Source organism: Festucalex cinctus, chromosome 2 (genome assembly GCF_051991245.1).
Source record: "Festucalex cinctus isolate MCC-2025b chromosome 2, RoL_Fcin_1.0, whole genome shotgun sequence".
Classification (NCBI taxonomy): Eukaryota; Metazoa; Chordata; class Actinopteri; order Syngnathiformes; family Syngnathidae; genus Festucalex; species Festucalex cinctus.
The window spans coordinates 39,931,620-39,959,030 of NC_135412.1; the positions used below are offsets into that span (position 1 = coordinate 39,931,620).

The 27,411-nt window shown below is 40.3% G+C and overlaps 1 protein-coding gene across 1 annotated transcript in view; it reads left to right on the plus strand.

Moving 5' to 3' along the window:
* The first annotated feature begins 2,270 nt into the window (after nt 1-2,270).
* Nucleotides 2,271-27,411, plus strand: part of mtor (mechanistic target of rapamycin kinase) — a 94,805-nt gene continuing 69,664 nt past the window's right edge. The window contains exons 1-21 of the mRNA XM_077515078.1: nt 2,271-2,430; nt 2,774-2,916; nt 3,077-3,185; nt 3,799-4,031; nt 7,327-7,527; nt 7,607-7,741; nt 7,881-8,156; nt 13,528-13,636; nt 14,593-14,776; nt 15,186-15,314; nt 15,423-15,667; nt 16,465-16,674; nt 16,753-16,958; nt 18,245-18,367; nt 18,494-18,577; nt 19,006-19,098; nt 19,622-19,756; nt 20,873-21,002; nt 23,596-23,846; nt 23,960-24,046; nt 26,708-26,875. Coding sequence (XP_077371204.1) covers nt 2,788-2,916; nt 3,077-3,185; nt 3,799-4,031; nt 7,327-7,527; nt 7,607-7,741; nt 7,881-8,156; nt 13,528-13,636; nt 14,593-14,776; nt 15,186-15,314; nt 15,423-15,667; nt 16,465-16,674; nt 16,753-16,958; nt 18,245-18,367; nt 18,494-18,577; nt 19,006-19,098; nt 19,622-19,756; nt 20,873-21,002; nt 23,596-23,846; nt 23,960-24,046; nt 26,708-26,875 — 3,237 coding nt within the window. The 5' untranslated portion in view covers nt 2,271-2,430; nt 2,774-2,787. The remainder of the gene's footprint in view (nt 2,431-2,773; nt 2,917-3,076; nt 3,186-3,798; nt 4,032-7,326; nt 7,528-7,606; nt 7,742-7,880; nt 8,157-13,527; nt 13,637-14,592; nt 14,777-15,185; nt 15,315-15,422; nt 15,668-16,464; nt 16,675-16,752; nt 16,959-18,244; nt 18,368-18,493; nt 18,578-19,005; nt 19,099-19,621; nt 19,757-20,872; nt 21,003-23,595; nt 23,847-23,959; nt 24,047-26,707; nt 26,876-27,411) is intronic.

Below are 27,411 nucleotides of genomic sequence, written 5' to 3' on the forward strand. Positions count from 1 at the left end.
GGTGGTTAGTAACTTTCAAAATAAACCGGAAACATGAGTACAAAATAAAAGCATGATCCGCCACCAGCGTGGCGGCGTGACAGTTAGTCTTTTTAGCCAAAAACTTTGAACTTGAATTGTGAGATTTTTTTTTCATGATAAAGACGAGTGTATGACATCTTGAACTTAAACTTCAATAGTTAGATAGATGTGTCCATAGGCAGTTGCTGCAAAGTGTTCCAAGATTTCAGTGCCTTAATAGTTTACACAGGATTTCTTTATTATTTTTAATTTATTCATTAGAACGACTAGTGTAATTTATTTGACTAACACCCAAATGGGTCGCCTTTATTTATTTTTGTACAATTTATTTGTATATTACCCAACTGGGTCGCTTTTATTTATTTTTGTACAATTTATTTGAATATCACCCATATGGGTCACTTTTATTTATTTTTGTATAATTCATTTGAATACCACCCAAATGGGTCACTTTTATTTATTTGTTTCTAAAAATGCACCGTGTACTTGTCATCTTTTCAAAATAAACAAAAAATAAAAAAATAAAAAATCAGTGTTTTTTTGTACCGAAAATATACCGAACCGAAGACTCCAAAAATCCGAACCGAACCGAAATGTGATTTTGTGTACGTTACACCCCTAATTATAAGTGACATTTGAATAACAATTGGTTAATTCTGCTGAAAATTACATCACTGTGTATATTCCTTTTGAAATAATTTCTTTTTCTTTTTTTTCTAATTACTCAGTACCACTCTAAATAATTGGTAGTCTGCATTCCTGACACATTTTCCCATCCATTTTCTTTGAGGCCTATCCCCTTGAAGAGAACCGGAGCTTAATGCTGATGGAAGGTGAAAGGCAGACAGCCTGTACTGGGCACCAGTCAATCACAGGGCGCAGAGAGAGATACAAAACCATTATCGGGGCAGATATTTGGCATTTTGACAAATATCGGCATCAGCCTTTTTTTTTTATTTTTTTTACTGAATCTGAAGGCCAATAAAGCTGGTACTTCACTGAGCAGTGTGGATGCTTGCGAACATAGCGAAATTTAAGATTCTCATCAGGATTTGTAAGGTGTTCACAGTTTTTACATGTCACAAAAACATTTCAAACATATGTAGACAATTATTTTTTATTTTTTTACTGTCTGTGAAGATCATCTAACAGTTGCAAAAAAAAAGGGGCTTGCAGACAAAGGACATTTCTTTCTTTTTCTTTTTTTTTTAATTTATTTTTTGGATCAGCAAGCGATAGAAAGTTTGATTGATGTAAATGATGGTCTACGCCACGGTTGGGCAAACTCAGTCCTCGAGGGCCAGAGTCCTGCAGGTTTTGGAAGTTTTCCTTCTCCAACAGCTGATATATGATCAGATAATCAGCAAGCTCTGCAGAAGCCTGATCACAATCCTGTTGATTGGAATTAGCTTGTGTTGGAAGAGGGAAACCTCCAAAACCTGCAGGACTTCGGCTCTTGCGGCCCGCCCCTGGTCTAGGCCTAGGACATGATATCAGTGGCAGTGGGGTACTATCAGGAACAGGAGCAGGCAGGTGTGCATGCATATAGTGAGGCGAAGACTGCTGAAGATGGAAGCCAAATAAAATGCTCAATATTTCTGTTCATATATGGTAGAGTCTATGGTAAGGAAAAACAAACCTGTGCATTGGTCACCAATATTAAACATGGTTTGCCTAATGAAACAATATAAATGTATACTGTCTAGTCTGGTATCTCTCGGAAAGTGTCACCCAAAACGGAACATTATTATTGTTGGAAAAAAAAAAGAAAAAAAAAAGAAACAATATTTGTTACAGGTGCTGCACTTTGTAATGTATACCATTGTATTATTTATATCCTGTACATATCTGTCAAAAATACAAACACATTTTGACAAATATGTACATTTATGTATCATCTCATGTCTTACACGTTATTGAACCGATGCTTATGCATTTTTTAAATGCAATCTGCATTTTGTTGCTTAAGTTTAAACACGGAAATGCAAGTTGGAAAAATACTACTTTGATTTGTGGATTGATGTCTCCCCCTAGAGTCCGGTCAGTGTAAATTACAAACAAACGTCAGTCTTTATGCTGTTTTTAATCAATATCATAATAATTATTCCCATTATATATATTTTCTGTTTGATAATTTTTAATTTTAAAAAGTAATAATAATATATATTTAAAACAAAACAAACAAACAAACAAAAAAAATCTGTCAAATGGTGCATCTCTGCAATGTTGTGACTGATGCGTAGCCTGCGCAAACAGCGCGCAGCATTTCTCTCGTAAGAACCCCACGGGACGTTAGCTACCTTTAAACATAGCTACCTAACCTTGCACCCAGGCTCAGCCTGAGTGTATTAATCATGTTGGATCGTATGCAAAGGTCGAGTAGTATATAAGCTATGTGCCTGTAAAAACGTAAGTAATGTGATTATTTTAAGTCTGCTACATTGGCTGTAGCTCCACGTTAGCGCTAGCTCATGTTAGCTAAACATAAACAGCTAAAGCTTATGATACATGTAGGTATTCCATAAGAATATGCAGTAGTACGTGCACACGGTGTATACTTTACCATTTTTTCGGGATCAAACATTTTCAGTAGATCTAATCTTATTGATACTAGTCAGAGACGAAACTTGTCAGCTATAGCAACTCACCCATAAAACACCCATTCAAACTCAAAAGTTGTGCACATCAAGTAAATTTAAACATATTATGACAAGATATAAGTCATCACGTTTTGTTGTTGTTGTGAATGCAGATCAGGCCATCGAAATGGTGATCATGTCGGGTACAGCCACTGTGCTGCAGCAGTTTGTCAGTGGGCTCAAGAGTCGAAATGAAGACACCAGAGCCAAATCTGCCAAGGATCTGCAGCACTATGTGACAACAGAGTTGAGAGAGGTATATCTGTCAGGGAGTACTCCCAACTCCACATTGACTTAGTTTTCACTTCCTGATTAATGTTGCCCTTAAAGTGAATGTATTTACAGTAGATTTCTGTCGCTGATCGAGGCTTTTTGCGATGGTTTATGGAGACTAATTTGTGCTGTGTCTTCAACAGTTAAGTCAAGACGAAGCCACCACATTCTATGATGAGTTAAATCACCACATATTTGAGCTGGTCTCCAGCTCCGATGTGAATGAGAAAAAAGGAGGAATTCTTGCCATAGGTAATACCCCCCCCCTCCATTTTATTTTTTTTTTTTTGGTCAACTTCTCAAATAATGGCCTATGCTCTAATAGATGTCACTTAATCACAAATAGTTGTGTTATATGCATGTGTATTGTGTTATCTGCATGTGTATTGTGTGTACTGCCCCTAAGAGGCCCAGGTGCACACAGCATACTCAAAACCACATGCAGTATAAAACACAAACACAAACAATGGTAGCAGTGCATACTCCCACAATTAATCCAGCAAAAATATTACAAAGCAGAGGAAAATAAATTACAGGATTCCCTCAGTAGATACAGGGTAAATGTAATGATATAATGATAGAGGATTATATCGTATAATAGACATATTTATATCATACTATGATATACGCTGCTGTGTTTCAGTGTTCCCTTGATGTTTTTGAGCAATGTATATGTGTATGGCACAGATTGGCGATACATGGAGTACAGTACTCCGTCAAACTTTCACGATGCAATGCAAATAAAGGACTTTCCGCCCCACCCTTGAAAATTGAATAAATTAACATTCCCTTACACTATGCGAGGAAATGCAGAAATTACTTTAGAATTGTGTAATGTGCCGGCTATTTTTATTTTTTTTTCCAGTCAGTCTAATTGGAGTTGAGGGAGGCAATGCCACCAGGATCAGCCGCTTCGCCAATTACCTACGCAACCTGCTTCCCTCCAGTGACCCAGTGGTGATGGAAATGGCTTCCAAAGCCATGGGTCACTTGTCGATGGCAGGGGACACCTTCACAGCTGAATATGTGGAATTTGAGGTGAAGAGGGCCCTGGAGTGGCTGGGAGCAGACAGGAATGAAGGCAGACGCCATGCTGCAGTAAGTGGCAAGACCGGGGACTGCCTTTGGTAAAATATCCATGCTTTTCATTTGTGTTTGAATGGTGAAGATTTTTCAGGTGCACCAAGAACAAATAAATGTGATGGGTTAAAAAAATAATAAAGTAAAAAGTGTATTAATGACAATAAAAGAATTTTAATATGTTGATCCAAAAATATTTAAGTACTGTTTCCTCAAAGTGGTTAGCACGTCCGCCTCCCAGTTCTGAGGACTCCGGTTCGAGTCCAGGCTCCGGCCTTCCTGGGTGGAGTTTGCATGTTCTTCCCGTGCCCGCGTGGGTCTTCTCCGGATACTCCGGTCTCCTCCCACATTTCAAAGACATGCATGGCAGGTTAATTGGGCGCTCCAAATTGTCCCTAGGTGTGCTTGTGAGTGTGGATGGTTGTTCGTCTCTGTGTGCCCTGTGATTGGCTGGCAACCAGTCCAGGGTGTCCCCTGCCTACTGCCCAGATAGGCTGAGATAGGCGCCAGCATCCCCCGCGACCCTTGTGAGGAATAAACGGTCAAGAAAATGGATGGACGGATGTTTCCTCAAATAGTGGGCTCCATTCCAGACACTTGGGTGAAATGCCCTTAGGACGTCTCAAACCCTGAAGAAAAAAAAAAAAAAAAATCTGATTTCATTTGATCTTCCCCATTCTTCTGGTTTGAAAAAGAGAAACAAACAAATTCTTCTTTTTGTTTTTTCCCTTTATAAGCTTTACTTTTTCTCCTGATAAATTTTTTCCCCCCACTAAAATTAACGTTCAACAACTTCCACAGAAATAATAGAACTAAATATTTTCCACAGATAATGTAAGTAAAAAAAACAACAAAAAACCCCCCCAAAAACTAATAATAATAATAATAATAATAAACAGTCCGGTCAGAGATGGTCAACTTGCGAGCCAAGACACCCCCCCCCCCCCAGTTTATTTCTAAGCATGTTTCCCTCTCCTGCAGTTGGACCCCTGAATAAGTGGTTCGGGACCTGTGAATTCACCTGTTTGTGTATTATTGTTTTTTTACTGTTACGGGTGGGAGGACCTACCCTGTATGTAAGCAGGGGGAGGAGAACATTCAAACAGGAATACCGGAACTCAGAACATCTCATCGTATACAATGCTTTGCAACGTTGCTGCCACTAGGTGGCTCTACATCAAGTATATGACATATCTGATCATAACCCTGGGTTTTCACCGGATGCGGTTGCGGTGCGGTTGTGGTGCGGTTGCGGTGCGGTTCGGCGACGCAAGCAATTATATTCCATTCATTCGAATGGTGCAGTTTACACCGCTTGCGGGTGCGTTGCGTGTCGACTGTGACTCAGCTGCGGCGTGCCGCAGGCCTTCCGCAAGGATAGACCTATTTTCTATTTTTGCCGGACGCCGCAGCGGTAGGCCTCCGGCAAATGGCAAGCTAGCACAAAACACATCGAGCGGGACAGGAAGACCGACGCAGTTTCAAAATAAATTTCCGGTTACCTTTCAGAATAAAACACTCGCCAGCTCCTATTTCGCAAGCTTTTCAGCAAAACGTGACGTGGGCGTCGCCGGGCCATGTGCTCATTCACGGTTTAGACACCAGCGAACATGGACGAGGAGAGGTTTATATTGGAGGTGGAAAACCACAAAATAATATATGACACGGCACATCCTTTTTATAAGGACAACCAAAAAAGGATGCTGCATGGAATCTCATAGCAGAAGAAGAAGAAAAGGTTACATCAAAAGAAGTCCACCTCTCTTTCTGCTTCTCTGTTGAGCACAGACTTTCTGTATGTTTGTCGTTGTGAAATGCCACATGATCGCGCGCGCGCGGTCCCACGAGACACGTTGGGAAGTGGGCGGCGACGGAGCTGCCGGACCGCAGCTGTGCGGAGCCGGTGTGGATTGACAAAAAAATTGACCCGTCCGGAGCACGCAGTCAAGATGCACCGCACCGCAACCGCACTGCAACCGCATCCGGTGAAAACCCGGGGTAACACATGTGAACAACGTTTTAAATCTGATTAATTCATTTTGACTATATTAGCATATTGCTGGTGTAAGGTCGAAATCTTGGAGCTCCAAAATAGTCACTTTTCAGGGGACCTCAAAAACAGCATGTTTGTTCAACCATTAACATTAGACCATCAAAGGGAGCAAGACATTTTCAACACAAGATTGGCAAGTTGCAAAAATAACAACCCACACGTGTAGGCTGGACCAGAGGTGGGTAGTAACGAGTTACATTTACTTGATTAACTTTTTTGGGGGGAGGGGTGGGCTACACTAGAGTCGTTACACCCGCACATCCCAATTCATATATTAGATTTACCGTATTTTCATGGCCATAAAGTGCACTTAAAAGTCTTAATTTTTTTTTCTCCAAAAATCGATGGTGTGCTTTTTGTGTACGTTCCAAAATCTGTAAATCTTGTGTAACTTCGGTAAGCGCTCCGCTTCACTGATTGTGTTTGAGCATTTCCACGGATACATAAGTTATCAAAAGTAATGCGGCCCTGGTTGAAGACTCTCAGGTATGATGAGAACTTTAAAGAGTCAACTGAAAGATGACGTCTTGGTGTTCGCTGTAAGAAACTGCCACCTCTGGTAATTGGAATGGGAGACAGCACCGAGTGAGTTACGCCACAATTTGTGGATGGATTTTGCATGCTTGGGTTAACGTGTCTGCTTGCACTGTTGTTCTAGCTTAAAAAGTTATTTATTTTCTTATTTTATGATTTGAAGATGGCAGCATTTGCACATAATTGTATGTTTTTGTCTGTTTGATGACATTGTTTAAAAAAATTAAAAAAAATCAGACTGTTCAAATAGTTACTCAATACTTGAGTATTCTTTTCAGCAAATATACTTGACTGATTTTTTTTATGACTACTTTTTACTTTTACTTGAGTAATATTTCAAAGTAACACTACTCTTACTTGAGTACCATTTTTGGCTCTACTTACTGTACCTCTGCTCTGGAAAACAGTATAGATTTTTGAAAAAATATTACATTTACTGAATTGTGACCTGAGATTTTGGCCCGATGACAGCAATATACGATATACACCACTAACAAATGCCAAAGTACTCTCTGCATTCAATTGTAAAATAACTAAACAAAAAAAACCTCTCCATCACTTAGTCGTATTTTAAAGTGAGCATCGTAGTGCAGTGAAGTCCACTGCAGTTGAACTAGTGTATGTGAAGATCAATTGTGTAACATTGTCGGATCTACTTTGTAGAAAAAGAATTTAAGAAGATGATGATGATGATGGCCTAAAAATATTTTCTGTCTTCTATTTCAGGTATTAGTGCTAAGGGAACTGGCTGTGAGTGCACCAACTTTCTTCTTTCAGCAAGTGCAGCCCTTCTTTGACAACATCTTCTACGCCGTCTGGGACCCCAAGCAGGCCATTCGAGAGGGTGCTGTGTCTGCACTCCGGGCCTGTCTCATCCTTACCACACAGAGAGAGACAAAAGAAATGCAGAAGCCACAGTGGTACAAAGTATGGACCTCCATCAGATCCAATCAAAGCACTTTTTAATGCTAAGGTTGTCAAATTATTGTTTTCTTTTATGTGACAGCAAACATTTGATGAGGCAGAGAAGGGTTTTGACGAAACCTTGGCTAAGGAGAAAGGCATGAATCGGGATGACAGGTTCCACGGTGCTCTTCTCATCTTGAATGAGCTGGTTCGCATCAGCAGCATGGAAGGAGAGGTGAGGCATTTACAAAGTACGTTTAATCACAGTTTAGTGAATTCAATGAAGACACATAAGACTTTTGTTCCGAGAGTTTGTTGTAATTAGATGATCTTAGCCAATGTGTGTACATGTACTGACCGTAATTGTCCATCAGCGCATGCGTGAGGAAATGGAGGAGATCACGCAGCAGCAGCTAGTGCACGATAAGTACTGCAAGGAGCTCATGGGCTTTGGAACCAAGCCCCGCCACATCACTCCTTTCACCAGCTTTCAGTCGGTGCAGCCACAACAGTCCAACGCTCTCCTGGGCCTGCTAGGATACAGCACGCCACAGGGCTTCCTCAGCTTTGGAGCTACACCGGTACCCGCTAAGAGCTCACTGGTGGAGAGCAGATACTGCCGTGAGCTCATGGAAGAGCGTTTTGATCAGGTGAGTTTTATTTATATATATATATATATATATATATATATATATATATATATATATATATATATATATATATATATGCGACTGGCAAAAGGGTCTCAAACAAATCAAAATTGAAATATTGATATACTCCAATTCTGCACTTAATTAATTTTAAAATGATATATAATACATTGACGTACCTAAAAAATTGACAAAGTTACAGCAATTTTAATAGGTTGAAATCCCTAGGTTTGAGAAAAAGGGCTTTAAAGTTTTGGTACTTGCATCTTTCAAATGTCCATAGCAACCAGTACCTTAGAAAAATAGATATGAACCTGAAATTTTCAGGAACTGTTAAAATATCAGTGGAAAGTCAATTCCAATAGACCTTTCTAGTGTGACGTCACATTTAAGTGCGCCCCTTGCGGTGGAGGGCAGGGCGTCAATGCAAGTGAATTAGAAAACAATCAGTGTGAGCTATAAAATAGGTCAAACAGTTGAAAAATCAGCGACCAATGCTATGCTGAACTTGTGCGCGGCCGACGGGTGCTCTAATGGGTCAAAGAGAGATGAGATCGTTCTTTCGACTGCCGGCAGTGATTCTAAACCAAGCGGAAGACAGTGAGGAGCGAAAGACGAGCACGGTGGCTAGCGCCAAACTACGACGCAACTGCTTTGCACCCACAAAAAGTACAAGGATATGCTCAGATCAGTTTATACCAGGTAGTTTTTTTTTTTTTTTTATATATACTGTGGGTCATAACATTAACCTCTGATTGTATATTCCAGGCAGACATAATGAATGTGCTATATTGTCTAGCAAGCTAAGATAGCTTGAAGACTTCGATATACAGCAAAACAAGTATTTCTGGACACAAACGATTGAATAAATGACAATTTAAACCATGAAAGTAGTGATCGACATACTGTTTCAACCAAAAACAACATACCTTAAGCTTCCACTTCCACTTTGCCCTCCATTTTTTTGTAGCTAGCGGCTCCAAACAACTGTTTTAGTGAGTCGCAGTAATGTAGTGTCCTACTCGGACGTTTTTTCTGCCTCTTGACACTCATTTCCCACCTTTTAACCAAAACGCTCGCTGAAAATCAAGCCCTCTACATTCATTTGTTATGGGAGGCTTGCCCTCTGGGAGGCGGAGCGGGAGCTAAGCAGTGACATCAGCTGTAAGGTCTATAGACTCTTCCAGTGTGACGTCCCTAGTGGTGGGGGCCAGGCCGTCAATGCGAGTGAATTAGAAAACAATCAGTGTGAGCTAGAAAATAGGTCAAACAGTTGATAAATCCGCTACCAATGTTTTGTGCGTGGCCGACGGATGCTCTAAGAGCTCAAACAGAGATGAGATCATTCTTTCGGCTGCCGGCAGTGATTCTAAACCAGTGAGGAGTGAATGACGAGCACGATGGCTAGCGCGACTGCGAGCGAAACTACGACGCAACTGCTTTGCACCCACAAAAAATACAAGGATATGCTCAGATCATTTTATATGAGGTAGATTTTCTCTTTTTCATATACTGCTGGTCATAATTATTATCTTTTGTGAAACAATCATACTTTTTTTGCACAAGTATTAGTCATTTTGAACAAAATGTTAACGATTTAACACGATTATTACAATTAACACTTTAACTCGGGCTTGATTTCTGCTGAGGAATGTGTAGTAAACAACGTGCGGTCTGTTTGTTAGCAGCTAGCAAGCTAAGACAGCTCGAAGACTTCGATATACAGCAAGACGACACAAACGGACACAAACTATATAATGAATGACAATTTACACCATGAAAGTAGTGATCGAAATACTGTTTCAACTCAACTCAACTCAAGTTTATTTATATAGCGCTTTCAAACAGCCTGAACTGTCACAAAGCGCTTTACAGAACACAAAAAAAACAAACATAACGTAAAACATTAACAACACAATCACAACAAATCAACATTCTTCCATCCCTACATACGCTTTGATGTTTGATGTTTGAAGCGGTTTTTAGATGAAAGAGGACAGAATCAGTCTCCTTTCAGCAGTTGATCAGAGACGTGATCTCAGCATGCATGATGTCACAGACGTTTGCTACAAGCTGTTTGCTTATAAGCTAGCTCATAAACAAGCAGCAGCTGTGTTCGTGTTGAACACCATACACACAAAAAAAATGGTCCAATTTTCCAGTCCCATCCAAACTGCCTCTCCTCCAAGCACCGAACTTCCATCCAGTCCACGACCCGCGTACACCACCGCGCCCAGTGGCGACGTTCGCGTCCTCAGTTCCACCGCCATCCATCCTAGCTCACCGGCGTAGACTGTCCAGTGGCGCCGACTTTTCCTCCGAGCAGAAGGGCTGTGAAAAATGCTGCCTGTTTCCTGGCGCAAAAAACACAACCGCAGGTGCCCGGTGGGGCAGTCGGATGACTCCGACACTTCCCCATCAGAAACTGTGGCATGCGGCTGAATGAGCTCAACCTCCAGACACCGACACTGTCCCTCGAGGAATATCACGGCCATAAAGCCGAGAACAGTCCAGTCCAAAAACGCCATCCATCCAGCTCACCAGCGCAGACTGTCAAGCAGCGCCAACTTCTCCTCCGTGCAGAAAGGGGCTGTGAAAAATCCTGTCTGTCTACTGGCGCAAAAAACACAAGCGACCCACAGGTGCCCGGTGGGGTAGGGCGGGCGGCCCCGACACTCCCCCAACAGAAACTGTACTAGTGCAGGCATGCCGCTGAATGGGAGCAGCCACCGGGCACCGACACCGTCCCTCGAGGAATATCACGGCCAAACCGCCGAGAACAGTCCAGTCCAGATCGGGTCCACACAAAAGACGAAACGCCACATGACAAGAAGAAAGACAAAGACGGCTGCTGCAGCTCACGGCGCCATCAACCAACAGCCAAGACAAGAGAATCGCCAGACACACCGGCGCACGTCATGTTGTCGAGGCAAAAAAAAAACAAAAAAAAACAACATACCTTCGGCTTCCGCTTCCACTTCGCCCCCAACAAACTCAATTTTTTTTTTAGCTAGCGGCTCCAAACGACTGGTTTCAATGATTCGCAGTAATGTAGTGTCCTACTCGGGACGTTTTTTGTGACACTTGACATATTTCCCACCTTTTAATGAAAACGCTCGCTGAAAATCAAGCTCTCTACATTCATTTGTTATGGGATGTTCCCCCTCTGGGAGGCGCCGTGGACGTACAGCAAGACGAGTTTATCTGGACACAAACGATTTCATGAAGAACGTTTTGCACCAATAACCCGTGTTAACCGTGTTAACCAAAAGATACAATAGAACATACCTTTGCTGCTACTACGAGACAAACATTGTCGTGTTTAACGCAGCCGACATCCTTCACCCATCCAGACACAAATAGTTATAAGAATCCAGGCTCTTGATGGCGTCAAAGTCCTCCCATGTGTAGGTGGTCTTCTTCACAATGAGATAATTTAAAGTATTGTGATAAGTTAGTTATTTGGGGGAACGTTGTGGCTTGCTTTGAACAGGCCGATGGTGACAGTAGATATGGATCTTTCTCTCCAACTAACTCCAGCTTTTGCCAATACCGGCTAAGAACGGTTGGTTCTAGTGTGTCGAAGTAACTATGATAACTATGGACGTTTTTTGGTTCATTAGTCATGTTTAGACGAATCGTTCACCGAAAACGATGCTCCCCCCGTGTTTTTCTATGGATTGTTTGACCACCAAGAGGGTAAACGGTCGCGAAGCATTCTGGGTAAAGTGAAGTCAGCTGGAAGGGTCTATAGCAGGCAAGGCCATCGTCCGAGATTTGAACCCTTTAAATGTTTTTGGAGTTTTTGGAATCAGCCTCAACTTTGAAGATCACATCCATCATACAATTTCTTCTGAGGCTATCGGTTATTCAGTCATATATTCAGATCAGTATCGGTAGTGCATTGACCGACAGTCCATTCATGTCTGTGCATGCTGTCGAGTCTCGCCGCGATTGAGGTCATGCACCCGACAAATTCGGCCTTCGGAGGACCCAGCCTTGTGAATTTGGACACACAGAAAGTGCTCATTAAATGTGGTGTTCGGTCGGTTTTTCAGAGTTCAGCAAAAACAGGGTGCCAGTGCGCGCACTAGGCGCTATGACTGGGGACACAGCTCTCCTGTCCGAGCACAGGCACTCTTTCGTGCACGGGTGTCAGTGTGAATTTCCGAATGCGCCCCATGATGTCTGTCAAAAGCATTAACTAGCTCCCGGCTCACACGATTCCAGTTCCTCTCTCTTTTTTACTTAGTACAGTAATAAAAATTGCGTTCAGACTCAACACATAGAATGGCATGGTTTTTTTTTTTGTTTGTTTGTTTGTTGGCGGCACGGTGGACGAGTGGTTAGCATGTCCCCCTTCAAGTTCTGAGGACTCCGGTTCGAGTCCAGGCTCCGGCCTTCCTGGGTGGTGTTTGCATGTTCTCCCCATGCCTGCGTGGGTCTTCTCCGGGTACTCCGGTCTCCTCCCACATTCCAAAGACATGCATGGCAGGTTAATTGGCCGCTCCGAGTTGTACCTAGGTGTGCTTGTGAGTGTGGATGGTTGTTCGTCTCTGTGTGCCCTGCGATTGGCTGGCAACCAGTCCAGGGTGTCCCCTGCCTACTGCCCAGAGCCAGCTGAGATAGGTTGCCAGCACCCCCCGCGACCCTTGTGAGGAATAAGCGGTCAAGAAATGGATGGATGGATGTTTGTTTGTTTTCCTCTCAATACATTTTCGTCAGCGGCCTGTGGTACGGTCTGCTAGCGGTTAGCGCCGATTAGCACAAGAGGCTAACTCACCAAGAAGAGTAGAAAAGTGGTCCGAACTCCCGTGCACCGTCTTCGACTCAGCTCCAGCTGATAGACATGTGATCGCTAACATGTACACTCGCTCTGTATTTATTTCTTTTTTAATTCGTGACGGAATACAGTACCCGTCTACTCTGCCGACAACTGTCGATACTCTCCGGAGGCCAGGGGGGCGTGGTCTCATTTTGTTAAATGAGGGTAAATCTCATTTCTTCTCAAGATCCACGTCTAGTGACTGGAATGCCTTGCATGACTGTTAGAGTGAATGAAATAAAATACATTAAGTAATATATCTGAGACCATTTTAACCATCTAATAAACTACTTTATGTACAATATATTTGAACCCAATTATGGGTTGCTTGGACATCATGATTGTACAGTAATGTTGGTTGTATAATAATTGGATATGGACGTAAGGGAAAATGTCAATACTGTTAAAATGGCTAAAGCCTTTCACTATTGTATGGATTCTCTAGGCGCTGTTGTTTTAATAAGGACAATCTATTTATTTTTGGTGGAAACAGTGTTGGAATTACAGCATAAATTGTGAATATAATCTGATTGTGTTTTACCCCAGGTTTGTCGATGGGTGCTAAAATACAGAACCAGTAAGAATCCCCTCATTCAGATGACCACGCTAAATCTGCTGCCACGACTTGGTGCCTTTCAGCCGCATACTTTTACTGGTAGGTCGAATTCATATTTAAATAAAAACAAATAAACAATTTAATTTGACCATCTGGGTAGTTTACATTTTTAGAGAAAAAAATTCTCCGGGTACTCTCTTTCTCCCTCATTCCAAAAGTTCTGTGAAAGATTATCAAGTGTGCAGCAGGAAATTGTCCCTTTTACTTAAACTGGAGGTGAAGTTAGAGAGTATTGAAAAGAGCTTTTTTTGTTTGTTTGTTTTGTTACTTGCTCCAACATGTGTAAACATGATATTATGATCAATATTGTGTTTGTGGAGTAACAAACTGCTCAAAATATGTAATGGAAAGAGTCATATTTGTACTGTTAACATGCTAGCTCAGGTTTCAAAATTTCTTCCAAAGAACCCAATTTAACCTGTCTCAACAGGTTTGGAGGACTTGAATGTGTAAATGTGTATTAATAAGATTAATCCATCAGTTTACATCCATCAAAGGGTGCAGCCATTTTGACATTTGACTGCCACTTGCTGTTGACAGAAATTGACATCAAAGACCACTCTCCCACACATTACCAGCATCACAGCTTACCTGTTTTCTGGGTTTTGTCAACATGACATTCGCAATACGAGCCGAGGGCTCTTTAATCAATTTCAGTTGACAGCAAGTGGGAAAGGCTGTTTAGGTGAAGCAAAATTCTAAATTGTCCACGGGTGTTTGTGTGATATTTTATGTACCTGGCTGGCAATAAGTTCAGGGTGTACCCCACCTCTTGCCCAAAGTCAGCTTAGGTGCTGTCTTAAGGTGGAAAGGCACCGTTTAAAATGTTTTCCAACATTCAACCCAATTTTTTTCATATTATTTTTCTTTGTCAGAGCAATAACCCTGTTGATTGACTTTGTTGCAATAATGTTGCTTCACAGTTTTCTCATTGCTTATTCATATTTTAGCCAACACACAGGTTTACTAATATAACATTTCCATGTGCATTACAGACCAATACCTGTCAGACACAATGGGCTACCTACTGGGCAGCCTCAAGAAGGAGAAAGAGCGAACAGCTGCCTTCCAGGCTCTAGGCTTATTGGTTGTAGCAGTCCGGGCTGAAATACAGCCTTATCTTTCAAAGATTTTGGAGATTATAAAGGCGGCACTACCACCCAAGGACTTCGCTCACAAGTCAGTACAGGGGTCTACAGTGAGCACCATTATATAACATATGACCTCTTGAGGTTACAAAAGTTTTTGCAGCCATGTAAAACTGGTGTCATTTCATTGTCTTATACTCATGCCCTATGAATATTTGTCCTGCAAGTAATTACTGTAATTATGACTTTTCTACTACCTCAGCGTAGGTTAGTGATTGATTACAGTACAGTCCAACTTTTCCAGCACTTTTTCTGTTTGTCGTGGCGTACACCTGCTAAACATCACATCGCTCTCTCTGCTCAACTCTCACACACGCGAACACGATTGACTGGTTGGGCACTTCTGCTTTTAAGCAATTATTTTCTTTTAATATTTGCACATTTTGACATGTTGGAGGTATGTATGTAAGTTATTTCCCTTTCCCATATTTCATATGCAGGAGGCAGAAGTCCATACAGGTGGACGCCACTGTGTTCACATGTATCAGCATGCTTTCCAGGGCTATGGGTCCCACCATCCAACCAGACATCAAAGAGCTGTTGGAGCCAATGCTAGCTGTGGGCCTCAGGTATCATGCAAAGCTTTTTCACAATGGCCATATCAAAAAAGTGTAGTTGTTTGGGCCACTTTGATTTTCTTCAATACAATAACATCAATGTATCCTCTATTTGTCTAGTCCTGCACTGACAGCGGTGCTGTACGATCTGAGCCGTCAGATCCCACAGCTGAAAAAGGACATACAGGATGGGCTTCTGAAGATGCTGTCGCTGGTTTTGATGCACAAGCCGTTACGTCACCCAGGCATGCCCAAAGGCTTGGCTCACCAGCTCGCATCGCCGAGCCTTACCAACATCCCAGAGGCCAGTGATGTTGGCAGCATCACACTGGCGCTGCGCACTCTGGGAAGCTTTGAGTTTGAAGGTAAGCCTTGACATTAACACATTTAAAAAGTCTGGTGGTGTATTTGCTACCTTTTAAGAACTGCAGATTGAAACTGCAGCCTAAAAGTTTTAGGTGGTCCATGAAGGTTGCGTTATTTAGATTGGAAAATTATACTGTACATCTTGGTAAACGTCACTTTCAAGTCTTTGTACTGTATATAAAGTGCATCCTGAAAGCATTTGACTTTTTCCACATTTTATGTTATAGACTCATCCCAAAATGTACTAAATTAATTTTTATTGTCAAAATCCTACACACAACTGATGCCAGTACGCGCATGGGAGCAATGTACTCTTTCAGATAACAGATTTTGACTACATATGAGCGATAATGAGGGAGAAAATGGCCACAGGTTGGAACAGACAGACAGACAGGTTTAGACATTTTACACTCTGAGTGTGTATGTGTGTATTGGCAGAGTGCTGTAGTGCGATAGAGATGATGATATCATCGATGAGGGTCACGGTAAAAAGCCACTAAACAATATGAGCCCATGACTGACGTGCCATGCGGCAAGTCAGCATCACTCACGGCGCTTGTATATGAGTAACAAATAAACTATTATTGAACTATCAAAAGCCATTCCTAAATGTTGTTTTTGGTGTTCTCGAGAAGGAAACCACTGTTCATATGTTAGGGGTATCAAAAAAACAATAACATAAAAGTCACTGTTTTGTTTCATGCATTTCTTTTCACAAACAAAATGGGCGGAATTGATGTATTTGGTGAACAAAAGAGGTTTACTCGATAAATAATGCACTGTGATCTTTCATCAGGACACTCGCTCACTCAGTTTGTGCGACACTGTGCCGACCACTTCTTAAACAGTGAGCACAAGGAGATCCGAATGGAGGCAGCTCGCACCTGCTCCCGTCTCCTCACCCCGTCCATACACCCCATCAGCGGACATGTTGTGAGCCAGACTGCTGTACAGGTTGTTGCAGATGTGCTGAGTAAACTTCTAGTGGTTGGCATTACAGACCCAGGTAACTTCTGACAGACTTCCACAAGGGATGACCATGATCAGAATACCCTCTCTAACATTTGTCTCCATCCTTCTTCAGATCCAGACATACGGTATTGTGTGCTGGCATCTCTGGACGAGCGATTTGATGCACACCTTGCCCAGGCGGAGAACCTGCAGGCGCTGTTTGTGGCCCTGAATGATGAAGTGTTTGAGATCAGAGAACTGGCGATATGCACAATCGGACGTCTCAGCAGCATGAACCCAGCTTTCGTCATGCCCTTCTTACGCAAAATGCTCATTCAGGTTGTAGGCGTTGATGAGAAAAATTGTGCGAATGCTGAGAGATTGGCACTGAATGAAAAAAAAAGTGATTCTTCTAATCTCCTACCTTTCAGTGTTACATACACTTTATATCAGTCCTATAAATATTGTTAAATGACATGCATATCAACTTCATAATTTTCATTATCAGTTGATGTGTTGAGTCTATTGAGCATCTTTATAGGGCAGTAAATGTAAATGTAACAAATATTGCATGGAGGCAATTTGGGTGTCAAAGCTTTAGTGCAGAAGTGTCCAAACTACGGCCCGGGGGCCATTTGCGGCCCGCCATCCATTTTTCAGTGGCCCGCGACATGTGCTAAAATGGCATTTGACTCAGTTCAAATAAAATATCCTTCGTTTTAGTCTTTGGTGTGATTTTTTTTTTTTTTTTTTAAGTAGATTTATTTTAATATAAACCGGAATAATGACGTTTGAAGGGATGTCACACAGAAGTGACATCATCTAGCAGCAGGAAATTGAAAAGCACCTTCAGATGACGTCGCTCCCTTGGTGTTGTTTTAAATATTGCGCACAAGTAATACACATTATTTAAAAAAATAAAACAAAACTAATACTACTACTGAAACTAACTAAAGCTAAACTAAAGCTAAGCATTTATTAAAGAACTCAAACTAATCAAAACTAACAGAACCACCCTGAAAACTAATAAAAACTAACTAAAATGAAAAATTACAAAACTATAATAACCCTACTGCCATATTACAAATAAATTGGTTTATATACTGTAGCATTTTTCTAAATATACAAAAACACAAAGAAATTATTTGTGCAATTGTTAAGTATTAAACACAATTTCTCTTCATAACATGATGCGGCCCTTGCGTCCTTCTGATTTTCTGTATGTGGCCCTCACATGAAAAAGTTTGGACACCCCTGCTTTAGTGCAAGAAAGTCTTAACCCACAGTAGCAGAGTGCAAAAATCTAATCATATAGAAGCCATAACAAATATGTATTTAAAAAAATAAATAAAATTTATACAATCCTGTTAGAAATCTACATGATGTACAAAGATGAAGCATGCACCGACCAGTATATAACTAGGAGAAGGAAAAAATGTTACTCAAATTATGGTCCTGAAATATAATCCTTCTCCTAGGACAAATTCTCAAATCAATAAACACATTTCACACGTTAAAATAAAATAAAAAATAAAAAACTTACACAAGATGCCCAGATTGCATTACACTGATTTTTAATGATTAAAAACAAAGATAACAATTGTGTTACTGATTTTGTGTTGCAGATCTTAACCGAGCTAGAGCACAGTGGTGTTGGCCGTAACAAAGAGCAGAGTGCCCGTATGCTCGGTCATCTGGTGTCTAATGCACCCCGCCTCATACGGCCCTACATGGAGCCTATCCTCAAGGTACAATTGTGCTAATGTGCCATTGCGAATGTGCATATGGCTATAAATTTAATAAACAGACTTCTGAAATCGGCAATTGCTAATACCATACTCTTTGTCACTAAAAATCCCCTCTGCTTTCTTCAGGCTCTAATCCTCAAATTGAAAGACCCAGACCCTAATCCTGGAGTGGTTATCAGTGTCCTAGCCACCATTGGCGAGTTGGCTCAAGTAAGAGTTGATGCACTCTGTCCAAGTCACGAACGATTCTTCTTAGGAGGCAGCAGAAGGAGTCAACTGGAACCAAACCAAACTGGGAAAAAAAAGCATGATCATAAAATAGCATTTTAACTTGCATGCTGTCCAAAGTAAGATTAATACAATGTAGAAAATAAGATAAGTACTTACTATCTTTTTGAATGACAAAAGTGAATTTTTAGAAGTCATTGCTGGAGAATACATAAACAATATGTTGCAAATGCTTTCTTTGTTTTATGCAAACGAGCATACTGTAAGAGTGACTGATTTGTCACAAAGAAGACAGTGTCAAATGAGGAAAATGTGTACAGCCCAATTTGCAAAAATGATTCTTTAAAATGAATTTGAAAGGACACTATTGGGAAAGAAATGTCATATATGCTCTGTGCTCTCTTGTGCAGGTGAGCGGTCTGGAGATGAGGAAGTGGATGGATGAGCTGTTTCCTATTATCATGGACATGTTGCAAGACTCATCCTCATTAGCCAAACGACAGGTATGTGAACACATTAAAAGTGCTACCATTATATTTCTCTTTTGTTAAGCACGGAAGAGCAACATTTTTTCTCATAAAAGTACTGTCATTATCATTGTCTTTTAGTAAGCACAGAAGAGCAACATTTTTCCTGTAAAAACCAAACAAACAAAAAAACAATTGTATGCTGAAGCTAAAACAGTGTTTGAGTTAGTATGTATAGAACTAAAAACTAAACAAAATGAATAGTGAACCACTGAAAATCAGTCCCAATCTGTTCCATGAGGTTATTTGACTTTTTTTTTTTTTTTTTTTTTTTGCATTTGCATGAATTAACCATTTCTAGTGTCAGTACTGGTAGGTAACATTTGCAGTAACATTTTAGCATAGTTAAATGTCAGTTATATGTAGAAAGTTGTTATACAAGTAACTTTTAATGCAATACAAATGACAAATTAGCATTTTGTGAAAAAAGTAATATGCCAAATGCTCTTTTTATTTTAGTACAGTACATCTATTAAATCTGCTTCTGACTTTCCACCAGGTGGCGTTGTGGACTTTGGGCCAACAGGTGGCCAGCACAGGGTATGTGGTGGAGCCCTACCGAAAATACCCTTCCCTGCTAGAGGTGTTGCTTAACTTCCTGAAGACAGAACAGAATCAGGGCATCAGGAGAGAGGTATGCACATGGATGCCTCTGTCCTTGTTTCTTACATTTTGCTTAGTAGCAACATAAGCATGCTTCAGGAGTTCAGTGACTTGTAATGAGGCCTAGCTGCTCACAGATGCTTAACAAATTAAGATTTACCTGTTTGGATTTCAACCATTGAGTCATCATCAGATGAATACAAGCACTCCAAGTTACGTCCTACTTTTCCATCGAGACCTGCAACGTTTGTGCAATGATGTAATTGGTAATTGTTTGTTTTGCTACCTGTTACGTAATGAGAGACTCGGGTCATTATTGGCAGAGTATAACAGTCACACAAATTGATCGGAATTTATGTGATTTGGGGGAAAAAAAATTACAAAGTAAATTAATACATACAAATAATAGTATGACTGTATAGAAAACAAGAGGAGAGTGCTTGGAAAACTACTCCCAATCGACCTTGCATCTGTAAAGTTGTTAGTGTTACTTTTACATTACATTTATTTTAATCCCATATGAAACATAAAGTGGATGTTCGTGGTGATAGTAGCAATTAATCTATGCACCGGTTCAATTTGTTACACGTGACAATGACATGATGTCATCTTTAGTAGATGTCTCCCTGAAATGAGGAGTTCAAGGAGCATTGTCTTATTTCACCCAAAATATGTCTACCTCCTCTCACTTCACTTCTGTCATTCTGAAATGAGCCACTACACGCGGTACCATATTTCCTTACATAAACACTATGCCATGTGGCGTAATTTTTTTTTTTTGTGCGTGTCATTCAACACCGTGCCCCTTGCTTAGGTGTGTCATTTCTAACACGCGTTCCATTCACATTACAAAGCGTGTTTTATTTTGATTGAGTGACTGAAAAAAATCTAAATTGGGCATCATGACTTGCAATGTGAGTTAGTAGCTAAAAAAAGGTGACGTTATCATTTATGATCCTACATTTCCAGTTACAAGGGAATAAATGCTGAAAACATTAAAGTTGCCAGTATCCTTTAATAACCTTGGCGAGAGTCCGTGCTCTGTGATTGCTCATGGGGCTTGTCTGTTTTAAGAAAATATTCATGAATAATTGCAGATTTCCACCACTTAGAAGATGACTTACTGTCATGGTGTATGTTCCCCCAGGCCATCCGTGTTCTAGGTCTGCTTGGAGCTCTGGACCCATACAAGCACAAGGTGAACATTGGCATGATCGACCAGTCACGAGACGCCTCTGCAGTCAGCCTCTCTGAATCCAAGTCCAGTCAGGATTCAGGTATGCCTATAAACACTGTGACTAATCTCTGCGTAGGCAGCACTTTTTATTGTGCTATGAATATTGATTAGTTAAACACTTTTTTTTTTTTTTTGTCTTGGAAGAAAAACAAAACAAGTAGTGATATTAAATTCCCAGCAGCTGGAAAGTTTGCTCTGTACACCCACATCATGGACCTTTCCTAAAATTTCTGTCTGATCATTGTTTACGTATGGAGATAGATTGTTTGGAATGGATTTGCATTAGAAAATATATATTTCTGTGAGGAAAATGGAGAATACAGTGTATTTGCTTTATGAACACTTTAAAAGCAGTTAACAATTAGAAAATGCGTGTAAAAGCAGTTCAACGAAGGTATTCAATATGTAAAATAAAACATTTTGTAGGGATTAGAAAGCCATTCAATATGCCAAATGAAATCTTTTAAAGGGGTTAGGATTGACTTCATCTGCCCCTTTTGCTTTTTGGGTTGACAAAATGTGCCATTTAAAAGATGGTGAGAGCATCTGAACCTTTCTCTTTGAAAATGGTTCTTTAGTTTTGACGGTGTGATGGTCTTTCAAAATGGTTCTTTAGTTTTGACGGTGTGATGGAACATTTCAAGCACATGGTCTTCGTTGAAAGATGTGATGTGTTGTTCATTTGACCTGTGTCTTTACAAGGCTCTCCACATGTCCACGTGTGTATAGGTGAACTTTGGAAGAGTAAAAAGAGCTTCTTATTTGTGGTGCTTGTAGAAGAACAGAGTAATTGATACATTTCCTTAATAATATCGGAAATAATGCGACCTTCTACAAGGTTGAATACAAACCAATCTAAAACCCACTACCAACACAACAAAGAACATGGGGAAGAAGTGGAAAGTCTTTGACTAGTCACACCAATCACCGGACCTTAACCCAATAGAGCATATATTTTACCTCCTGAAGAGGAAACTGAAGGAAAGAAACCCTCAGAAACATACAAGAACTGAAAAAGGCTGCAGTAAAGGTCTGGAAAAGCATTTCAAATAAAGAATGCAACAGTCTGGTGAAATCAATTTGTTGCAGGCTTAATGCAATTAGTGCAAGTAAAGATAATGCCACTAAATATTAAATGTTATTTATTCACTTTAAGTTTTTTTTGATAAGTTTGTTCCAATAATTTTGCTCACTCTAAAAATTCATGGTTTCAAACAAAAAGGTGCTCTGTCTGTGCTGAGTTGTTTAACACATCTAGATGTAAATACAATGAAATAAAAGCTGGAATTCTGAACTTTTTTTCCCCCCCTCATATTAATCTTTTGATCTGAAACCCAAATGTCTTCAGTATACAAAAAAAAAAAATAAAAATAGGGAATTGACCTTAATATTTCAATACATTCATATATATATATATATATATATATATATATATATATATATATATATATATATATATATATATATATATATGTATAGGGTGAAAATTTAAATAAATCACTATACAAATGTAGTCTAATAGTATTATCACTGACATTTAGACAGACTTTTAAGGCTTTAAGTCTACAAAAAGTGCTTACGAATTGGACATACAAATGATGGATCGATAGTTAAATAGATGGGATAGATGTTGACACTGAATCTACATGTAACTATGCATATTATAGAAAACCTCCGCCTGCAATCCAGCTTGTTTCTTGACTTATAGTATAATATGCTAATAGTCTTACCAGATCTTTCTTGAACTGAATGGAGTTTAGCCAGACCTGAAGGATCAGGTTTTATGTGTTGGCAGATTTATTATGGTAATTTTGTGGAGTGTGGGTTCTTAGGGCACCAATTTTGCTCATCACGTTTTTCATTGGTTCTGCCCATCTATGTGATTGTCTTTCTTTTTTTTTTTTTGCTATGGCTCAAAATTGCAAAATATCTTCCATCAGTTCTGTTACTTCATTTAACCACACTGATTACTTATTTTTGGACTAAATAAACAGACCATTATCTGTCTTCTACAGACAAGTTGTTGGTCACAAGAGCAACACTTTTCCCTTGAGTCTGCAGGCCTATTTGACAGTCTGACCTGTCTACAGTCTTGAGTCTTCAGGATGTTGAGCGGTCTTGCAGAAGCTCAGTCTGACATCTATCTAGTAACTAATGTCTGTCTAGTTCTTCACATCTAAATGGACACACTAACACTACAAGCATCACCAGGCTGTGGAACAAACTACACAAACATACTTAGGACACAGGGTTGGATAGTCAACCAACGGCTGTCATTTGAACTTAAAAACTTGTGGTGTGTCAAGGTAATAACTTATTATAAAGGCAACATTATTGAAAAACAAGCACTCCAATATTATGCACACCCTCAAAAATTGCCCTCAAGAGTGGATTTTTGTTTGTACTCATGTATTTTAGGTGCCCACAATTTACTGGTATCCACACTCAAAACATTTTATTATTACTGTATCCATTAGCAGAACTATAGGGCTTTGTGTGGAATCAGTTCCAATTCAATTTGCTCTCCACAATGGAAGGTTCGCGGCATTTTTCAACTGTCAATGATGTTATGTTCTGGTCACTGGTATTTCCATCATATCCTGTTGATGACTGTAGTTTTCTTTTGATCCCAGCTGACTACAGCACCAGTGAGATGCTGGTCAATATGGGAAACCTGCCCCTGGATGAGTTTTACCCTGCCGTGGCGATTGTTACTCTGATGCGCATCTTGAGAGATCCATCGCTGTCAAACCACCACACCATGGTGGTTCAGGCTGTTACCTTCATTTTCAAGTCTCTGGGCCTCAAGTGCGTCCAGTTCCTACCGCAGGTCATGCCCACTTTTCTCAATGTGATTCGCGTCTGTGATGCCAGTATACGAGAGGTAGGTAGCACTACAGATGGGCTATGCTATGATATCAACTTCCTTCTAGTTAATAGTACCAGTATTCACACAGCCAGTGTGGTCTTACTCTCTTTCGTCCTGTGTTTCTCCAGTTCCTTTTTCAGCAGATGGGAATGGTCGTCTGCTTTGTGAAGATCCACATCCGCCCCTACATGGATGACATATTCACCCTCATCAGAGTGAGTAATTATGTTTACTTTCCATCCTTCTAATTACGGTCCCCCTTTTCCTGATCACTGAGGATATTCCAATGATTTAATATGTCACGGATGAGATGAGCAATGGGAGAAGACCCCGAGAGAAGCTTAGAGCAAAGAACCAGCACCGGTTGCAGATGTTTTTGGAAATTCTCTCATTTGGAACATGTTTATTGATTACTCATCTGGCTCGACTGTGAAAAAAATCTTTTCATAGTAGCATAGAGCAAAAATACCTTCTGAGATGCATTCCATTATTTTCATTGTAACAATTTCAGTCTTAAAGGTATGCGAGGCTGCTTTACTTTACTATAATTTTACTTTTTCAAAGGGTTTTGTGAATTGGATGCTTTGTGTCATAATGAAATACACAACAGTTTTTTTGTTTTTTTTAACGAGGCAAATACTTGTATTCCCTGACCCCCAAACTTCAAACAGGGATGACCAAGTCTATCTCTTTACTCAAACAGCTGTAAACCTTCGAGGTGGAGGTTGTGCTCTCTACTTGAATATTTTTTAACTTGATCAGGACGTCTATAAATGACGTCTGGCCCCTTCGACACCTAGGAGAGCACACCATGGACAATTTAGTGCACAAAATATCACTCAAGCAGGACCCGGAAAATCATGTCAAATATTCAATCAAATGTAGTCATTAAATTCATTCCACTCAGCCTTTTCCACCTCCCATTTCTTTGGAATAACACATCACACACTGAATGACACATAGCATTGGTAGCCGCACTTAACATTTCTGAGAAATGTTTTCCACTCACGATGTCCAGTTCTTTCTTACCCTTAAACACAGACAATGACTCATGACACTCACCTTTATCACGTGATGCTGAAAAACTGCTAAATCCATAGAGTTCTCTGCACTTGCACAAACCCACCTGTCAGGCACATAATTAAATGGCAAGGCACAAAGTATCATATGACTGTCTTTGTTGGAATTTGCTTGCAACTTCAAAAGCACTTATTCAATGGTGATAAATCCTAGGGCGAAATAATTGAGAGAACGATGCTACTGGGTCTCAAGTCCCACTGAGTTAATAAAAGGCGAGTGAAACAAAGAATCCATTCATTTTTTTCCCCCCTTCAGGTTAACTGTTGCATCCAGACGAGGTGGCTGGAATTGTCATTCAGAATGTGCACTCATTTGCTCTGTAGTGAGCAGCCACAGGCAAGCAAGGCAGGAAGTCAGTATTTTCCCTTTGGCTGCTTCACCAAAAACACCTCAACGACTTAATGGTACTTTAGGTGCCATCTCTCAGGAACATCGTGGTCATGCCTAGTAACTGTTTCTAAAATGGTGTCATAATCCTCGCATAATTGTAATGTCATCTTACTTCCAAGTAAATGTCCCCACCATCCCCCAAGCCCGGCTGCACCTAGTATTGTGACACCTTTTTTTTTTTCCTCGATCCAGCACATGAAAGCTTCTCAGACTCAGAAGAAATACATTTTGTCCCATTTTCTCAGATCCATACAAATCGTCAATACTAGACCACAGCCGGTTAAATGCTTTGGAATCCACACTTTGAATATTACATATGGCACATAAAAAAATTACACATGATGCTCCATAATTGAAATAACATTTAATAAGGTCACTCATATTTTTGAGAAACCCTCAACGTTGTCCTCTGTTTTTTCACTTAAACATCATTTGGTTTGTGCCATCTTTTGGATTGTATCATAGACTTTCAGACATTTTTGACCAGTAAGTGATGGTTTGCTGTCCAGTTCGGTATTTTGAAGAGGCCCATATCTGATATCAATGTGCATTACATTTAGTTAATGCCTTATTAAAGAGGCTGTCTGCCGGTTTCACTCAGGAAAATGCACTTTTTAAATACAGGATTTAAACAAACTAACTACTTTTCAATTTATAGATATGGGCTTTTCATTTTGCCATTTTGTGTTTGTTTTGTAAACAGCGGGACGTTTCTGTGGAAAGACAGTGTTTACACCCCTCCAGCCAATTGCAGAGCAGGAGGGTGGTGCGTCGCAAACGGGGCCAGGCGAACGTGTCAGCTGCGTGACGTCACTCCCGCGGCAGTTTGAAAGCACGCACAGATTTTTTTTTTTTCTTCACTCACTCATTCACACATGTAAGCTTCTGTGAGTGAGTGAGTGAGTGAGTGAGTGAGTGAGTGAAAAAAAATAACAATCAGCAGCTGACACGTTCGCCCGGCCCCGTTTGCGACACGCCACCCCCCGCTCTGCGATTGGCTGGAGGGGTGTAAACACTGTCTTTCCACAGAAACGTCCCGCTGTTTACAAAACAAACACAAAATGGCAAAATACAGGCTGGGGGTGTGGGGGTTTAGGACAAAATCACTCCCACATGTTATGAAAAGCCCATATCGATACATTGAAAAGTAGTTAGTTTGTTTAAATCCTGTATTTAAAAGGGCATTTTCCTGAGTGAAACCGGCAGACAGCCCCTTTAAACAACACACATGCACACATACACTTGTCAAAATTGGACAGCGAAGTCTAATAATATCTGATACTCGTGCAATTTATGTACGTCTGAATATGTGGCATGCTAATATCTTTACAAAAAATAAAACAAACATACTGTATTGTTATTTTCTTGTTGTTACTGGGGAAACTAAAGCACACGTTGTTTTTCAGGAGTACTGGACACCGAACAATCCCATGCAGAACACAATCATCCTTCTGATAGAACAGATTGTGGTGGCCCTTGGTGGAGAGTTTAAACTTTACCTGCCTCAGCTCATCCCGCACATGTTGCGTGTCTTCATGCATGACAACAGCACTGGACGCAGTGTTACTATTAAGGTAAGTGCAGTGTGGAGCTCGTAACAAAAACAACATTCTTTGTTTGAAACTGACTACTTGAAACAATGACTGCTGGTGAAAACATTAGCCTCTTGGTTTCAGGTTGAGGTTTTTATTTGAAACAGGTTCACATTTTTGTTTGTTTGTAACAAAGGGCAGAAACAATCAGCTGAATGTTTGCCATTTTGTTCTGGGGTGAAGAAATAGTTTAAAACAGCCTTGTTGTTAGGATAGGAAACTACCCTCAAGCTGCTTTAACGCTGCATACCCAGTAAATTGACAGTTTTTAATGTTGAACACAGTCTACTCGCATAAGCTGGCCGACCTACTGATGTGTTTCAAAGTGATTATGATTGAAATACAATAATTTGTTCCAGGGTCGAACTGACACCAACATGAACCCTTTATTAAGTGTACAGTAAAATTAAACTTCAAATTTCACACAAGAGGAAAAATATTTAAGCAAGAGATATTCTTATGAGAAACAATAAAACAGTATACCTAACTTGGATATGAAGTGAAAACACAGGTGCTGT